Source organism: Podarcis liolepis, assembly GCF_965112155.1.
Source record: "Podarcis liolepis genome assembly, chromosome: 10".
In the NCBI taxonomy this organism is placed as follows: Eukaryota; Metazoa; Chordata; class Lepidosauria; order Squamata; family Lacertidae; genus Podarcis; species Podarcis liolepis.
Window position 1 is genome coordinate 46,625,148 of NC_139562.1, and position 19,166 is coordinate 46,644,313.

Genomic DNA, 19,166 nt, shown 5'->3' on the forward strand with positions numbered 1-19,166 from the left:
AAATTTTGGGAACCATTTCTCCATGGAGCTACCAATCTTGACTCTATCCCAATATCATTGCTAATCCAAAGCAGAGGATGGCCACTTTCTCAATAGTGTCCTGAGCTTTCAAGGTGGAAAAATATTGGGGCTGAAAGGCCAAGGAAGTGTGGGAGCATGGAGATTATGTTGTAAGTGAGAAAATAGAGCAATTTAAGAATATGCTTGCTGCTAACATAAAATGAAAGTTAAGTTTGGCTATCTTACAATTTCCATACTTTTTAGTGCATGAGTGAATTTGCAATTCTAAGTGCCTTAACTCTTTCTGTAAGCCAAATATGTTTTCTACTTCTTTGAATATTAAAGAAGCAGAAGGAAATGAAGTAATGTACTCTTCAAGGCTGTCAATCTGTACTAAACCTCTGGCTATAATGCCCAAACAAGAGAAATACAGTGATGGAAAAGTTACATCCCCTGCACGTAAAAAAAAGAATTGATGTTTACAGTATACTTGTTACCCATCTCAGGTAAATGACATTAAAACCAGTGCCATTAACATCAGGAAAACTGAATGGAAAGGGTTGTTGAATTCATTAGCTGGTTATTTATGAAATTTCTACAGTGGAGAAAAATGTACCAATGGGTTGCTGGCTTTTGGGAAAGTGAAAACCACAATTCCCAACCTTTAGACAAAATGCAAGCATTTTGCAGGACATGATCAAGACTTTCCTGAGGCAAGAAAAGGCTAACTAAACTTCTGTTGTTTAGTTGACACAGTAATCTATAAGCTAAATACATTTTATCAAAGAGCTCATTGCTGACTTCCTTGCCAAAATGAAACATTTCTAGCATTGTGAAAGCTAACCTGTCTCTTATCACCATATTTCCAAATTACGTCACTATACCAACAATACCCAAGGAATTATGGCATCAAAGACAGATAGCCCACTTCAAGGGGTTAAGATTGAGTATCAAATATGTGGAAACAGAACAGATTCCAAATCTTATGTACAGAGAATGAGACCATGGGTCCGGGGTTTCCCAAACATGGATCTCCAGCTGTTTTTGAACTACAATTCTGATCAACCCTGACCACTGGTCCTGCTAGCTAGAACTCATAGGAGCCAACTCCTAGGGGATGTTGGGGCCAAGGCTCCCACAATAAAATATTTGAGGGGGCTGGGCCCCACAAAGTTTGTGGGCATTCCCATTCAAATGATGTGTGTGCACTGTGTCATGTGATCGATTATGCAGGGTGGGGCTTACCAGGGCCCCCACAATATTTTATTCAAGATGGCAACCCTGCTAGGAATGATGGGAGTTGTAGTCCAAAAACAGCTAGAGACGAACGTTTGCGCAACCCTGATCTAACCCAATACTGTCTACACTGGCTGGTAGCAGCTCTCAAGGGTTTCAGATAGGAGTTTTTGGGTTTTTTCAGTCCTACTGAGAAATGCTGAGAATTGAATGAGGGATATTCTGCCTGCATAGCAGTTCCTCCACCACTGAGCTACAGCCCTTCCCCAAATATACACCACCATGGACTGTTTTGACAATATCTGCAGTCATATAATGCACCGGTTAGCTATATGAAGTCACTGATATATTTCCATTAATGAGCACGACATATTTTTAAATTTCCTTATTTGTCCTTTTTGTTTCATAAAACTTTTCTGCATCACATTCATTGTTGCACATTTTTGTTCTGGCCGTATTGACATTTCATGTGTTAATGGAGCCATAAGCATTCCGATTATGCAATAAAGACAGTCAACGCAGCTGACAGAATGTTGTTAACATTTGCAGACAGCAGCTGGAAAGGAATGGCCATGTGTTTGTTTATGTAATAGACCACTACGCTCCATGCAGTTTAAGCTTTTATCTGTAACCATTTTATAGCGCTGTTCTTGAAGCAGTGAAAAACCTTCCAGTAAATGCAAAAGTAGGTCTCTTGATGTTACATAGGTTTTAAAAGATTAAAATGTCAAGATGTCAGCCTTTTTTGGTTGGTTCGTAGGTTTGCATTTTATACGAACAGTTATGTGCAGATAAGCAAAACGGTTTTCCCACGTTTCATCTTCCTTACTGTAGTTCAGCTTAAAAACTTGTGTGGCTAGGCCTGTCACAGAAATCTTTTGCTCTATTTAGTATTTCATTAAAAGTCACAAAATGTAACGTGACACATTTCAAAGGAACACCATGCTTCAGCCAATATGGAAATAATACAATTGCTTTGTAGTGTTTCACTACAGGAGGCTGAATGGGATTTCCATGGCTAGGGGGGAAAGAACAGCACTGGTTGGTGTGGGTAGGTACAACCATGTTTCTTGAGAAGGAAAGAAAGCAGGAAAAGCAAAGCTGGATCTTGAGGCAAACGGCCTGGTGTGGGAAACCCAACCAGATGGCATTGGTGGTAGGCGAGCAGAGGGTTGTGAGGCAGAACGTGAACACTGGGAAGCCTGTGTGGCCCCAAGGTCCCTGGACCTGCGCAAAAAGTCTTCTTCAGCCTCCTTCTGAGGTCAGGAAGGCTGGGTTATAAAGGACAACGCATATTCTGTGCCTTATATAACTTGTGTAGAATCACATGAAATATGCAACTGAAATTTGCAATTGATTCCCCTTGTCAAGAGGATGAGCACAAAAACCCAAAAAATTATGTAAGGAATTATACTCTACATAGGTGCATGTATGGAATTAAGGCAATGAAGTTTACTGGGGTGGCAAGCAGCAAATTTAAATGTCTCCTCTTAAACGAAGAAGCAGGCACAAGGCAGATTCCATCTGGATGTTGTAGTCAGAGAGGGTGCGGATATCTTCCAGCATCTTGCCAACAGAGATCAGCCTGTTTGGTCATGGGGAATGCCTTCTTTATCTTCAAGGTCTTGGCCTTGATGTTCTCAGTGGTGTCACCTCCTTCCACTGGAAGACTGCTTACGCCACTTCATGAGGAAACATCTGTAAACTTTCAGGCATATACACACACACACACACACACACACACACACATATATGCAAGTATGATGTAGTTGGGGATGACAGCAAAACAGTTTGGCTTCTTGCCCACGGCAGCTGTTTGGAATGAAGTCCAGGTGTTGAAGGGGGGTGGGGGGTGGAAGAATATAGAGACACGGGAGGGGCTGTTTATATGCAGCAAAGAAATCACTAGGCAAACTGAAGAGAGAAGAAAGGATTAACGAAGTTAAGAGTGTGAGAATGGTTAACAGGTGTTTAGAAGGGATAAAGGTAAAGGTAAAGGTAAAGGGACCCCTGACCATTAGGTCCAGTCGTGACCAACTCTGGGGTTGCGGCGCTCATCTCGCAGGGATAGGCTGTGCTCAATCCTACCTGATGAGTTGTGGTTCTTAGGCCCAAGAGCAGAGACCACAGGTGGCTGAGAACAGGCTGACAGATGTGATCTTGTGAAGAACATAGTAGCAAGCCTACGGACTAGAAACTTGTTTACACACACATATGGAAGTAGAATGCCCATACCTGTATGCTGAAATAGCAGCAGAACTGAGACATAACCCACAATCTCTTATGGGTGCAAAATGGCAAAAGAGAACAGACTGTAGGACTGAGCAGGGCCTTTGCCTCCGCATGAAAGTAAATGCTGTTTAAATATTGTGAAAACAGGTCTATGGGAACAGATTATGCAATATTCTGGAAGATTCAGCGAGATGTTGTTTAGCATCTCTATGAAGCCACTGAGTAATCTGAAGCATTGAGTGAAATGTCATCAGAGTCCGGATGAAACTTGCTTCTGTGCTTTTCATTAAATAAGCATTCAGGAGCAAATGACAAATCTAGATCAGCGGATGAAGTTAAACTGAAATTGGATCATTAAGATGGAGGCAACGCTGATGGGCAATTCCAATGCTCAGAAAGAAAATATTATTGTCTAGTGTCTGAAATGAGGTGGTAGTAATCTCCCCATCTGACTATAGTGTGGAATTTGGGGGTGGCTCCTGAATTCTGCTCAGATCAGAGTGGCTATGGTTTTGGGGCACCTTTTACCACTTGCATTTGTGTTACCAGCAGAGATCTTGACACACTGATCTTATCCATGCTACTGTAACATCAAGGACCGAATACAGCAATATTCTTGACATGAGGTTCCCCTTGAAGATGACGTACAATCTCCAGGTGGTACAGAATGCTAAATCTCACATACTGGAAGGAGATTATTTATTCTGTCACTTGTGTAGCAGCTGCACTAGTTGCCTGTGATGTGAACTTCTGGGCCCAATTCAAGGTGCATGTTTTTACCCTTTTAAAGCAATCCATAGCCTGCATACAACATTCCTTAGATACAATCTCTCCCGACACATTATGATAATTTGATGAGGATATGCTCTGTATATCTTTGTTACAGGAGTTTAAATAAGTCTGCTTTTAGGGGCCAGGCCTCGACTGCAATTGCCTCAAGCCTCTGGAATAATTGCCCAATCGCTGCGAGTAAGAGCTATAAATCCCACTTAATTCATGGGTGGCTTTTTGGCAAGGTAATTGTTCTGATTAATTTAATGTAAGAACCAGGACTTGTTAACCACCAGCTATTCACAGTTCTCTTAACTGCCAGGCATGAGCCATGGGCAGTAGCCTAGGTGAGTCAAGAACCATGAGACAGCTCAGAACCGAAAAGCAAATCTGATTAGAAGGAGCAATGGAAACCACAGGTCTATAGAAGGAAGATGCACTTACCACACCCATCAGCTGATGGGCTGCAGAAGCATGCCTTACTCTAGCAACCAGGAGCTTTCCTTTGTAGCCACATTGGTACCTGCCTCATACCTGACATCACATATGGTATCAAGTGTGGGGCAGCTGTGTGTGATTTAGGGAAAATAGCCTGGTGGGACAAATGGGGAGACATGGTAGGCCCAGCTTGACCCATGCAGCAGAGGTTCCTCACCCTTCACTGGAGCTTGAGCAAGGCTCAGTTGAAAGAAGAAAGTACTTGTGTTTTCCTGCCTGCCCAGAAACAGTCAGGTCATGATCCAAATGTTCTTTCCTGATAACTTTCCCACGTGGAGCAATAGTCGGTAGTTCATGACACCTACATTCAAATAACGTATAAAAATAAGTGTGTTTTGAGATTAGCATTTAAACATGTCTCCCAGAACAGCTTATTTTAACTATTTTTCTTAATCACAGGAATAGGACAGAACAGACTTAAGAAGAAAATATGCAGAAGTGATAATGACTGATCAATCCATTTCTAACCATAAGCCAGTCTTTGCTGTCCCATCTTTGTATCTGGAACACAAATTTGCAGATGTATCTACAAACAGAAGCCCATTATCCACTTGGTTCATAAGCCTTCTGTTCTCAATATACTTGCTTTGCAAGTATATACATGAATGCATAACCCTCTCTACTCATCCAGCCGGAGGGATTGATCATTATTCTACCATGTACATATGGGCACTGTGAACGATAAAAACTTGCCTGGGATACTGGAGCGCAGAAAGAGACGACTATGAAAGCCAATGCAAAACCATAAACCTGTAAAATGCAACTGTGAAATCCTGTGATACAGTGAGCCTCTGATCTATTACCGACCTAAGCAAGACTCTAGTTGGCAGCCTTTAGCCTATATATTCCATGTCCCGTCACTAATCTCCCCCAAGCCGTTCTGGAACTATCTTATTAGCATTCTGCTTCACAGTCCATAAGGGAATTAAAGATTTAGAGAATTCTCGTTTACCAAATGTTTCACTGACTTTAACCTTCTGACCCACTGTGGCTACACTGACCCATTAACATTATTAAAATCAATTGCAAGGGCAAAAGGTCTCGCAGAGCAAGTTCCCTCTTTGTACAGGGCAGAAACTACCCTACTCTGGGTAGCTGAAGTCAGGACACTCAGCTACGCACATGCTGTGCTAGATAACCAGCTCTTTAATTAGCAGAACAGCTGTGCTAAAAAAAATGGTGTTTGAACTGTGGTAGCTTTCTGTAAGCTATGCAATACATAAATACAAATGTGATCAGCTTGAAAGAGTATGTAAACACATTTCTTGATGAGCTGCAGGAACTTAATATATAATAAAGACACTGGTAAGTGAAAGGGAATTTAAGCTTGTTAATTCACAGGCTTTCAGGCTAATAATCATTCATGATGAAACGTCAGCATGCACTGGCTCAGCCAGTTTCTGCTAGGCAGAAATTCTAAACTATTGCCACACAAGAAATATATATTTATATGTGTGTGTGTGCGCTGCTCCACTGGGAGACACTCTGGGTTCGAAATGTATCATTTCTTTATCATCTCTAATGCTCTTGCTCACATAGCATAAAAATATAAGCTTTCTTGATCTGTTAAACCACAAGTGTGTGACAGCAGTCTTTTGAAAGTGTGTCAAATCTCAAATTAAGAAGGAAACAGAGGAAAAATGCGAAAACACAAGACAATTTTAGTATAGGCTCTAGAGTGCCCATTATCTACATTCTGAAACACTCGAATGCTGCTATAGTTCAGCTAGCTGCGCATCTCCTGTGGAGCCTGATGTTCCTATAACTCTTTCCCAAACAAGCTGCCATTATAATCCTACAGTATTTCTAATGCTCTGGTATATGTATCTAGACATGACTTCCCACAATGCACTGGCTGAGGCTGGAAGGAGTCACAGTCCAAAAGAAGCCTTTTGAGGGCACCAGGTTGGTAAAGCCTATTCTATCTTATACCCTTTCTAACAATGTGTTTTTAAGAAGGGTTGCAGATTCCATGAAGGAGTCAGTGTGGTGTAGTGGTTAAGAGTGGTGGACTCATAATCTGGTGAACCGGGTTCGCTTCCCTGCTCCTCCACATGCAGCTGTTGGGTGACCTTGGGCTAGTCACACTTCTTTGAAGTCTCTCAGCCCCACTCACCTCACAGAGTCTTTGTTGTGGGGGAGGAAGGGAAAGGAGAATGTTAGCCGCTTTGAGACTCCTTCGGGTAGTGATAAAGAGGGATATCAAATCCAAACTCTTCCTCTTCTTTACATGCATAACCATATACATGAAGGTGTCCGTGGTACATATGCTTGCATTGTATGTCCAAATACCAAGGAAGGAGCCTGCAATGTCCATACTCAGGGATACTCACAGATGTCAAGGAAGGAATGCACAACAACAGGGGTGGGGCTGTTCATGAACCTGCGTCGCTCGACATGGGAGCAAAGACTGCTGAAACAGGGTTGAGGTGTATGAAACGCAAGTTCCAAGAGAAACTTATTTGGAAATGTTTACATAGTAGGCGCATAGGCAGGGCTTACTCTATTGTTTTGTGCAATGCTTACAATATAGAACCTGCATTATTAAATTACAAGAGTAATTTATAGTGAAGGTAATAGATAAACTTCTAAAGCATTGTGTTTAGGATCCAGGTATGAGAGACAGAACATAATAAATATGTATTAAGCCAGTATATATGGCATTATCTTTGGTGAACAGTGATTTGGAAGCATATATACATGCTGTCAAAGTAGCAAGACTCCCAACTCAATGCTCTCTGCTAATAGATATTATATGCAGTGCTTTAGAAGAAAGACTACATCTGCTTAAGAGCCCGGAGACACAATATTCATGGATCTACTGTACTCCCGTTATTTCCCCACTGTGGCCAAATGTAAAGAGTTACAATTATTACTTCATGGAAATCATCTTCTGGCAAATCCGACGGTGTTTGTAGTAATTCCAAACATGGTTTACAAGAACTGCCACATCATAAAGAGTTCAATTACAGCACTCTTCTTGTAAACTACTACTTCTGCCTTCCCTGCAACAATTTTATAGAGGGCATCTTTAAATTCTCTTTTAATCACTGAGCTCAGTAACACCACTTCTTCTCTATCCACCCACAACATAAAGTGCATGCAATTGCAGTTAGCAATGTTTGTGGGCAAAAGCAAAGGATCCTGCCAGCTAGAAACAGGAATAGCATGCATCATAACTTAGTTCCAAAATTCTCATTAATACGTCTATAGTGTGACGTGTGTCAGCTATAGTGAGGAAATAGAGGCCCAATTCAGATTTAATGGGGAAACATGACTTCCTACCTTCTGAATAAACTATGGCAAGACTTGGGTGCTCAAACCTCCCATCTTCTCTTGCACACCCAGTATGGAAGCATCCACTTTCTGTTTTAAAGTTAGGAAACTGCACTTTAAGTGCTGTCCAAGAACAGTTCAGGATATGGAATCATTGATTCAGATACTGGCTTGTTCTCAAATGGTAGTTTACACAGTTTCCCAAGCCTGGGTGTTGCAGGGGACCTGCTGCTTCTGAAAGAGGAAGAGAGTGGAAGGTTGAACATGTGAGCCTTGGCGCACTGTGACTTGTTCACAAGGAAATATTTCCAATTTGAAACCTCTGAACTGGAACCAAGCGCTCTTTTTATACTCCAAACTGGCCACATTCTACATGTAGATGGCAGTTCAACTGCTTATAGCGAAACATGATGGATCAGTATGGCTGGGTGATAGCAGCATCACCCAGGTTTTTCCAGAGCTGCACAGCATATCCACTGCTTCCCCAGTATTTCTCAACCATATGACACTATTATATCCACTAAGTGTGAATATAATAACATTTTCCCACTCTCTTTCACTATGGCATGAATAACTAGGAGACATGTAATGTGTGGGTCTACTGTGGTTTATGTGGCAAAATGCTAGTATGATAGCCAAATGCTAATTTTATCTTGGGGTGCTCCAGAAGGTAAAATAATTACCTTCCCTTCCAAAAAAAGGGGAAGATTATTAAAATGTAAGTTTTGCTTAATCATGTTTGAAGATGCCATTCATTTTCATCTTACAAACAGTTAAGGAAAGATTTGTCCTCATTCGTATTTCTTGCCACCCACAGAATCGAGTTGGTTATTTTTGGTTACAATTTTGTGCCAAACAAAAACTGTCACCTAGAGATCCTAAATATCTTGGGACAAATTTGTCTGAAAACATAAAGCACAATTTTATTGCTGCAAAAAAGCCAGAGACCCTGGACGTCTGAGACAGCAGCTGTGTCTCTCACCCAAACACAGCCATAAAGAAATTCACAGCTCTCCCTTTCACACTTCTGCAATAAGTGTTAGCAAATGTTCTCCCTACAATATGTGTTTACTTCTGAGAAGCAAGCTTAAGAAGTATAACATAAAGCAAGTGTGAAATATCAGCACTGCCTTTTAAACAATCAAAAGTAAGAATAGGGAAAGATAGCTTCAGTGTTTGATGTCTGACCAGTGGCTGTGGCTACACACAACACTAAATAATTGTACAGTGGTACCTTGGTTCTTGAACGGCTTAGTTGTCTTTACAAATCAACTCCCAAACGCCACAAACCCGGAAGTAAGTGTTCTGGTTTGCAAACGTTTTTTGGAAGCCGAACATCTGACACAGCTTCCGCTTGAGTGCAGGAAGCTTCTGCAGCCAATCTGAAGCCGTGCCTTGGTTTTCAAACAGTTTTGGGAGTTGAACATACTCCCAGAACGGATTAAGTTCAGGAACCAAGGTACCACTGTATAGTGTAACCTGCATGAGCAGAACGGACCCTAAGCAAAAATTCAGGCTTTCCTTCCCGTTCCCACCTCAGTGTCTTCAGCTACACAGCCAGGAGGAGGACTTTGCTCACATTTAATTTCACTTTCCACAAATTCTGGCTTGGTGTGTCCTATGAATCACAGATCATTGTTTAAAACTGACTCAGAACAATGGGTTACATGGCTTGCTTTGCTTAACTAACTAGTTTGGTTTAAACCATGATTTCAAAATCTTATAGCACAACAGCCATGGAAGCTAAAAACTGGTGATGTCCTTCTGCTGGCCACATGGGGGTTGTAAGGAGGAGTATGCAGACCCAAGGCTTTGGTTAGGCTTCTTCTTAGTCATGCATGTAGGGTCAAACCATGGTTTAGCATCACAGAAGAACAAGGCCAGTGTGCTATTTTGAAATGCGGCACACAAACCTCTTCTGGAGCCTAAATGAACGGGCACATTACTTAATACAATTCAGAGGGACAAGCAGAGCCAAACTCCTGCACCTCATTGAATAGAGAAAATTTGCAGGTTTTCTCAAGGTTGCATGTGAAACTGTCCATTGCAAACTTAAGTGGATTTTTTCTGCCTTCTCACACGATACATTTGACCAAATTTAACTGTACCACAATTGTATTTTCTTCCCTGAAAAAATGATAGCTCTCTTCTAGTTTAAACAAATTTTCATCTACTTTGAGATTCTTGGAAAAAGACAGTTACATAGCATGGATTTTGTATACTTTGTTCTGCTAAAACTTCTTTCCTAAACAGCTGCAGCTAATACAAAATCTTTTTAAAAGTAGGGCACGGAAGATTCAAGTAAATATTAATTATTACACTGAGGCTTAGGCAAATACTAAACGTTCCAAGATCAGAAAAAGCAATATACTTTAATGTCACTTCCATAATTTTCAGAATTGTGCAATGCAGCTTTTGGACGTTATAATTTAGACGTAGATGTTTTGTGTTTGAGAGAAATATCATGGTGCAATGACTAGAATATTAGGTTTGTATATAGAAGCTCAAGTCCGTTCAGATAATCAATGGCCAGTAATTCATCAGGTGACAAAATGGGCAAATCACTATCTCTCTTGTTTCACAACACTATATCATGAAGTGGCCTGGCAATGATGACACAATTACAAGCAACTTATCTGGAGAAAATCCAGAAAAAGAAACATCTGCACCGTATACCTCTGACCAAAGAACCTGGCCATTGTTGTTAGACAAACTCCAGCTATTTAAACAAATTCATTCAATGGTGCATATGATAATGTGCATTATTTCTTGGGCTCCATGATCATTGCAGATGGTGACAGCAGTCACGAAATTAAAAGACGCCTGCTTCTTGGGAGAAAAGCAATGACAAACCTAAACAACATCTTAAAAAGCAGAGACATCACCTTGCCAACAAAGACCCATATAGTTAAAGCTATGGTTTTCCCAGTGGTGATGTATGTAAGTGAGAGCTGGACCATAAAGGAGGCTGATCGCTGAAGAATTGATGCTTTTGAATTATGGTGCTGGAGGAGACTCTTGAGAGTCTGATGGACTGCAAGAAGATCAAACCTCTCCATTCTTAAGGAAATCAGCCCTGAGTGCTCACTAGAAGGACAGATCCTGAAGCTGAGACTCCAATACTTTGGCCACCTCATGAAAAGAGAAGACTCCCTGGAAAAGACCCTGATGTTGGGAAAGATGGAGGGCACAAGGAGAAGGGGACGACAGAGCACAAGATGGTTGGACAGTGTTCTCAAAGCTACCAACATGAGTCTGACCAAACTGCGGGAGGCAGTGGAAGACAGGAGTGCCTGGCGTGCTCTGGTCCATGGGGTCACGAAGAGTCGGACATGACTAAACAACAACAACAATGATGATGATGATAATGCTCCATCCCTCCCGGCCCATGTTGTGTTGAGTCTACACTGCCTCCTGTACCATCTGCACTGTGACTGGAATGGATACCGGATGGGTTACAATGGCAAGTACGGACTGCATGGTCAGAAAAGTATTTCTAAACTACACTGCTGCTGTTTCTTCCAGATAATTCCTGTTTCTTCAGGAAGTACAGGAAACTGCTATGCAGAAGCAGTATTATAATATTGGGATGTTTTGTACATTATATGGTCACCCACACCGATACTGCCTTGAACAGCAGCTACCAAATGTGAAGTACAGCGTTTCACCATGTAGACTTAACAATATTCACTACAAACCTTTCTTTTTCAGGAAGTTTGCAGTGACCTGGAGAAGACTGCCAAATCAGCACCTCGAATTACTGAATAAATAGAGCTTGTTATATGCCAACAGCTGCCACATGGAGTAATCTGAAACGTCTTTCAAATGGCAGCTGTAATGCATAAATTGGCCTTCAGAAGTATAATTGCTGGGTTCCTGTAAAGATTAATAGATAAAAGTTTGTACTCCATAGGTTAGGCTAGGCCTCGGTCTGCAGTTAAAACCTAAGATTTTTTTAAAAAATACTAATAAAACACCAGTGACCTATGGCATTTCCTTGTACTCAGTCCTCCAACTGAAACTTCTCACTAAATTATCCAACTAGTTTTAATGAAATGCAAGGCACATTCTCTCAACGTGTCATGCTAATTATTTTGGTGTTTCTTCAATAAGTCAAAATACAAGACTTGAACGAAGTCAAGCTCTAGCAGCCCCTGTAGAACACTGTGGAACACAGGTAATCTTTTACATATTCTAATACTAGTAGATATCATCCACAATGACTGACTTTGAACTCTGTTTATATATTAAGGTTAAATATCATTAAATTGTTACATGTTAACAATGGTTCCATGCTGTTCTTCTTGAAGTATTCTTTTCAAGTTTTACCAGGAAAAACACAGATGACTGACTTGAAGCAGAGTGGCAAAATGCACTTGGTAAACTACCAGTCTGACCGCCCATTCGGACGCAGAGTTCAGCATGCCATACCTAATTCTGCATACAACGGCAGCCTTGTATACTTTGGCTTAGACCCAGCTACAGTCATGCACATCTAGCCAAAGACAATCAACAGCTTCAGGATGTGGGCATCCATCCCCAAAGCACACCCCTACATATCCAACTGGTCCAACAGGGGCTAGCACAACCATGGATCAAGATACCCATTTCCACCTGCCTTAGTTGAAGGCACAGAAAAATATCCCTGTACACATCTCACTTGCCAGCTATGGCATTTATCATCATAGTTCTTTATTAACAAAGGCTATTTCTGCAAACTGAACACTTCATTTTGTCTACTCACTTCTTGTGGCCAAATAGAAGAAAAAGTAAACTAGACTGCCATGTTGACATGCTACAGCCATGTGAGTGGAGCTTACTCTTCATGTGTTTTGTAAGGAAAATAACTGAGGAAAAATAGGATAATTATTTCCACTGGGATAAACTACACATTTGAGACTGTTGTTGTTTATTAAAAGTGTACTGCAAAGAACAGCCCCAGCAACCACTTAATTGGCCCAATTTATTTACCACGTTTGTTCTTATTCCTGAATTCAACGATATAACTAGTTATCTAAAAACATGACAGCCCAAATCCTCTTCCTTGTATGGTTATTTTATTATTATTTATTCCTACTTTGGGAGGAAGGTTGGTATATTAATGTATTAAATATATACATACATTCCTAGACCACTCTTTGGCCCAAAGCAATATTTCCAATAAAATTCATAACATATTAAAACCATTCTAATACAAAATTGTAAACCACAGACCAACAGCCCTTGGGTCAAACTCTCCCCACAAGCCTTCAGGGGAAGAAATGTCTTCTTCTGACTTCACAAGCCTGGAAGTGATGACACAACTGTACCTTCAATGGAAAGGAGTTCCACAATAAGAGTTCCACAACAGAGAAGGCCCAGTTTCTCGTCATCATAAACAAATCATGGCCATTGATGGGAGCACAGATAGGGCTCCCCTGCAGGTCTTAGGAGCTCAGACTAGCAGATGCTGGGAGAGGTGCTGTATCAAGTACTTGGGACCCAAGTTGTGTAGGATTTTATGTGCCAAGTCAACATCAAGTCTGGTATTGCTCATAACAGAATATTTTCTTTTTAAAAATTGCCCAATGATCTGTTCAATCTAGTATGCTCACAGAATCCACAAGCCAAAAATCATTTGGTGGTTTAGGTAGTTTGATGTTATTAGTTGTCAGAGAATTTAGTACCTCTGTAGCGTTTTCTTCTTTCCCATATTTATCAAATGCAAAAACAAAACCCATTAAACTGTAACATAAGTTTGTTTCATCTGAATAACGTATACTTTTCCCACTAAAGTTTTAATTTGTTTTCAATGCAATACACACAACCATTTAAATTATTTCTATTCTAGTACTGCTACTTTGTATCTGTGTTCTGATAGGTGTCCCATATATCCCTGCCGAGCAACTGAATTCCTCAGTACTATGGTACACTGCTGAGAGTATAGTTATGTCCCAGAGGTGCACTTGGCTTGTACAAGAACTCCCAGGCAGTTTGTGTTACGGAGTTCCCTAGGAAAAGAGATTGATGGTTAAACCACTCGGTAAGGGGTAAAACAGTATCCTAACAACTCTGAGCATCCTTAAACTACAGTACCACAGTTCTTTGGGGGAAAGGCACAACTGTTGAAGCAATAGAATAGTGTTTTAAATACAGTGGTACCCCGCAAGACGAACGCCTCGCAAGACGGAAAACCCGCTAGACGAAAGGGTTTTCCGTTTTGGAGGCGCTTCGCAAAACGAATTTCCCTATGGGCTTGCTTCGCAAGACGAAAGCCCATAGGGAAATCTCTGGGACAGCGGGGAAGCGCAGCGCATTTAGAAGCGCTCGGGGAAAGCAGCGCACTTCGCTTCTTTCCCCGGAGTGCTTTTAAATGCGGGCGGCTGGGAGGGAATCCCTTGGCCCCCCGCCGGACTTCCCGAAGCTCTTTTGAAGTCCAGCGGGGGGCCAAGGGATTCCCTCACCGCCGCCCGCATTTAGAAGCGCTCGGGGAAAGCAGCGCACTTCGCAGCTTTCCCCGGAGTGCTTTTAAATGCGGGCGGCTGGGAGGGAATCCCTTGGCCCCCCGCTGGACTTCCCGAAGCTCTTTTGAAGTCCAGCGGGGGGCCAAGGGATTCCCTCACCGCCGCCTGCATTTAGAAGCGCTCGTGGAAAGCTGCGAAGTGCGCTGCTTTCCCCGAGCGCTTCTAAATGCGGGCGGCGGTGAGGGAACCCCTTGGCCCCCCGCTGGACTTCCCGAAGCTCTTTTGAAGTCCAGCGGGGGGCCAAGGGATTCCCTCACCGCCGCCTGCATTTAGAAGCGCTCGTGGAAAGCTGCGAAGTGCGCTGCTTTCCCCGAGCGCTTCTAAATGCGGGCGGCGGTGAGGGAACCCCTTGGCCCCCCGCTGGACTTCCCGAAGCTCTTTTGAAGTCCAGCGGGGGGCCAAGGGATTCCCTCACCGCCGCCTGCATTTAGAAGCGCTCGTGGAAAGCTGAGAAGTGCGCTGCTTTCCCCGAGCGCTTCTAAATGCGGGCGGCGGTGAGGGAACCCCTTGGCCCCCCGCTGGACTTCCCGAAGCTCTTTTGAAGTCCAGCGGGGGGGCCAAGGGCCAAGCGAATGCCTGCAAGCCTCGCGCACCCGGCAGGAGGTCCCGCCGGGCGCGCGAGGCTCGGGGCGGCAGCCTGTCACCCGAAGCATGGGGAGCCCTTCGGAGAGCTCCCCTTGCTTCGGGCGAATGCCTGCAAGCCTCGCGCACCCGGCAGGAGGTCCCGCCGGGCACGCGAGGCTCGGGGCGGCAGCCTGTCACCCGAAGCATGGGGAGCCCTTCGGAGAGCTCCCCTTGCTTCGGGCGAATGCCTGCAAGCCTCGCGCACCCGGCAGGAGGTCCCGCCGGGCGCGCGAGGCTCGGGGCGGCAGCCTGTCACCCGAAGCATGGGGAGCCCTTCGGAGAGCTCCCCTTGCTTCGGGCGAATGCCTGCAAGCCTCGCGCACCCGGCAGGAGGTCCCGCCGGGCGCGCGAGGCTCGGGGCGGCAGCCTGTCACCCGAAGCACGGCCGCCCGGAGCTTGCGGGGCGGGAGGTGGGAAGAAGGGCCTCCCCTCCCACCGCCAGCCCTCAGAACAGCCTTCTGAAGGCTGGCAGTGTAAAGAAAAGCCCCTGTCCCCCCCCCCAGCCTTCAGAAGAGGTCGGGGGACAGACTGTCCCCGGACGTGGTCTGAAGGTGGTTTCCCTAGGAACGCATTAATTGATTTTCAATGCATTCCTATGGGAAACCGTGCATCGCAAGACGAAAAAACCGCAAGACGAAGAGAATTGCGGAACGAATTAATTTCGTCTTGCGAGGCACCACTGTACATAGTGTGGAAGTGGCCTGGATTAAATTACCAGCTGAAACTAGATAAGCTCCTAGTGTTGCGATATTAAGCCACCTATTGAAACTTTTTGTTTAAGGCGGCTTTCCTTCAAGATCTGATTCAGTAATCTGTGCAGCAATTGCATATCTGAAGAAAGTGGGGTTTTCATACCCCCATACTCTGGAGGCGCCAGCTAGGCACTCATCCTTCAAGCTGAACACAGTCACGTAAGATTCTGAGACAGTTCTGGCAAAGAATTGGAAGGCCAGGCATACATTTCAAAGCCACGTGTGACTGTACAGTAGACAATGCATGCCTGGTCTTTTTCTGGCTGTTACGCCACATTAAAAAGCTAGTAGGGTGGAACTATAGCATAGGTACACAATTGCTTGTCTGGGAACCCTTAGTGTAGAGATCAAGGTTTCCCAAACTTGGGTCTCCAGCTGTTTTTGGACTACAACTCCCACCATCCCAAGCTAGCAGGACCTGTGGTCAGGGATGATGGGAACTGTAGTCCAAAAACAGCTGGAGACCCTTTTGGGAAACCCTGGTGTAGATGAACAGAGTTCTACCAAAGCCAACAGAACACTATGTGAAACGGAGTTCCTGATGACATCACATGTTGGATTTGCATATACAAAGGGTATTTCATTACTATGGGCAAACTCAAAATTGCAATATAAACTTTTATTATGTACGCACGCCGGAGCAAATTAATCTGTATGCTCCAATATAGCCCACATTAGTTTTCAACCAATGAAGTGAAGACCTTAAATCAGCACGGAACATGAACTAGCATATTTCTAGAAGGAAGATCTTGTTTGTTTCCAAGAGACATTTTATTCAAAAGCTGCCAAGTGCTAGAAAACAGAAGCTGCAGATATAATGAAGCTACAGAACAGGAAAGTGAAACTCTTAAAATATTATGTATGATTGTATAAACACAGTCTTCCGCTGTGACATTAAAATAAAAAAGCAATCACGGAGAAACAGAACTGATGTACAATTTAGGCAGGGAGGATGTTGTAGCATTGCTTCTACTGTTAAAAGACTGCTTTTTAAAAGGCTACCGAACATTTGTAACTGATTAAACAGAAGGTGCATGGTCTAAGCCAGCCATTCCAGATACATGGGAGCTGTCAATCAGTTACAACCCTCCCTTTGCCAAATCAAAGGGCATCCTGGAAGTAAATTAAGTGTAGCAATTGCAATCTACGCTGTTAAAACTGTGCAATCAAGCAGTATTTTTAAAAAGAAAAAAAGAAAAGAGTCCTCACTTCCAGTTTAACTGTGGCTGGGAAAGAGGGGCTGGAGAAGGCTATTCAAATCCCAGCTTCCCTCTTGCTGTGCAAGCCCATTTCCCTTTCCACACTGGATACTGTGACTCTATTAACCAGATGACTCTGTGATGAGTCTTCAGCTGGAACACTTATCACCTAAAATGGTTTAAGCTTATCCCCCATGACACACACTCGCCTACCAATTTATCACACTCTCAAATCAGCGAGTGGCCTGAGCAGTACAAAGGTGGACTTTCCCCCACCCTTTCAATTGGGGCGTGGGGGGATCGGATTTAGCCAGGATTATAACCCCCGTTATAATCTGAGGATGCCAGTTTTTTTTGGGGGGGGGCAATTACTCGGAATGGAAAGATGTGCGCTCGCCTCCTTGAACTGGAGTTAAGGCAGGGTAAAAACCAAGATGAGAGTCAGAAACGAGGAGGAGGCTTCCCTGTCCCACCCCGACGGCCACCTCGGACTTCTTACCTTTCACTTGACTTTCATATTCAGCCACGATCTCCTTGTCCTTCTTGAATCTGCTCGGGGTTGACATGTTATCCGCTCGGTTCTTCTTTCAGGGTAGGGAAACACTTGGCAGAGTTTCGCGCGGCTCAATTTGTAATTGCGGCGCTTACAGCAGAGATCTTCCTCGCGGTGGGAAGGACTTCGCGGCGCGTCCCAAGCTAGATCTACCGGCGATCGTAGCTGGAAAGGCGAGAGAGAGAAGGGGGGGGGACTTTTAGGCTAATCCCGGAGCAGGCACCATCTCCGGGGCGCGGCAGCAGCAGCAGAAACCAAAGGCTGGGCGTCGAAGCGGCCGGGACCAGCCCTTCCCCTCGAGGCTCGGCAAACCCCTCGCTCTTTTCTTCCTGCGGCCGCTGCCCTTCACTCAGTCCGCGCCAGAGCCTGGACGGCAGCTCGCAGCATCGCGGGACCGAGGCGGCGAAATTTCGCTTGTGGGCCAGCAGTTTCGCCTGCGGCTGCAAGCGCGGCGAGAGCCAAGCAGGCGGGACTCGAGCAGGGGGCGCCTCAGAGCTCCGAAACAAAAGTTCTCGCTCCCCCCTAATGGCTTCTCCGCCTTCCCGCTCTCTCCGGAGCCAAGCCCCTTGCGCCGCCGCAGCCGCTGCTGCTACCACGCCTTCGCCGCCTCAGCCGCCCTCTCCGCCTCTTATCCGCAGCTGCTGGCCTGGGAATGCAGGCGAAGGTGCGGAGCCCACCCGAAGCCGCCGCGCGCAGGCAAGAGACTAAGCCGCCAGCCCGGGAGCTTCCAAGCGCCTCGCGGGTTCTCCTTCTGCCGCCCCTCCCCTGCGCCGAGCCGACACCCCTCGCGGCCAATGGGGGCCGCGCCGCCTCGGCCGCTGCCCAATGACAGGAGGGCGGAGGGCGGGGCTTAGCGGGCCAGGCTGCCCGGATGCCTCCCGGGGTGAGCGAGGAGCGGACCCAGCCCAGGCTCGCGCCTAAAGCGCCCGCTTTGCCGGGCGAGATGCCGCTAGGAAGGAGAAGGGAGGGTTATTGCTAGCAGCTGCAAAAGGGGAAGCGGCGGGAGGAGAGGAGGGGGTTCTCCTCCTCCTCCCGGTTTCTCGCCCCAGGAGCATATGGTGAGCGGGGCTTTGCTGGGGAAAGGGGTGCGAGGCAGAGAGAAGGTGTTGCAAGAGCCCTTGATCCTGGCGTGGAAAGTTCAATCCGCCGCTGTCTGGCTGGGAGGGGGAGGGGGAAGGGGGGAAGGCTGCTTAGTTTGGGGATCACGCTTTTGCAACCTTGCCGCGCGACCGCCGGAGCATTGTTTCTGTTCTACAGTATTGGCTTGGAAGCCCCAGTTCCTCAGGCTGGTTCCTACTTGCATCGCTTGCCACCAAGACGTTGCGTTGAAACTGCTAGAAGGCGATAACGGGGCTCAAGGGTTAATCTCACTCACCCAGCTTCGCTCCCTCTATATAACCTGAGATGCGGGCAGCTTCCCTTCTGATGTGACCACAGTCTCGATGCGAAGTGACCACACCCATCTTTGTGGAGGGGACACACAAACACACAGTCTCGGTAGACTGAAATCTGAATAGGAGGC

At 45.0% G+C, this 19,166-nt stretch overlaps 1 protein-coding gene across 3 annotated transcripts in view; it reads right to left on the reverse strand.

Moving 5' to 3' along the window:
- Positions 1–18,414, reverse strand: part of SRGAP1 (SLIT-ROBO Rho GTPase activating protein 1) — a 116,717-nt gene extending 98,303 nt beyond the window's left edge. The window contains exons 1-2 of one of the 3 annotated variants that reach the window (XM_083463391.1): positions 18,322–18,396; positions 17,591–17,809 (exon numbers count right to left, since the gene is read on the reverse strand). In XM_083463391.1, the coding sequence (XP_083319517.1) occupies positions 17,591–17,657 (67 nt within the window). In that variant the 5' untranslated portion in view covers positions 17,658–17,809; positions 18,322–18,396. Of the gene's footprint in view, positions 1–17,590 lie in introns of all 3 variants that reach the window. The other 2 variants (XM_083463390.1, XM_083463392.1) reach the window with 2 other exon arrangements.
- Between the last annotated feature and the right edge of the window lie 752 nt (positions 18,415–19,166).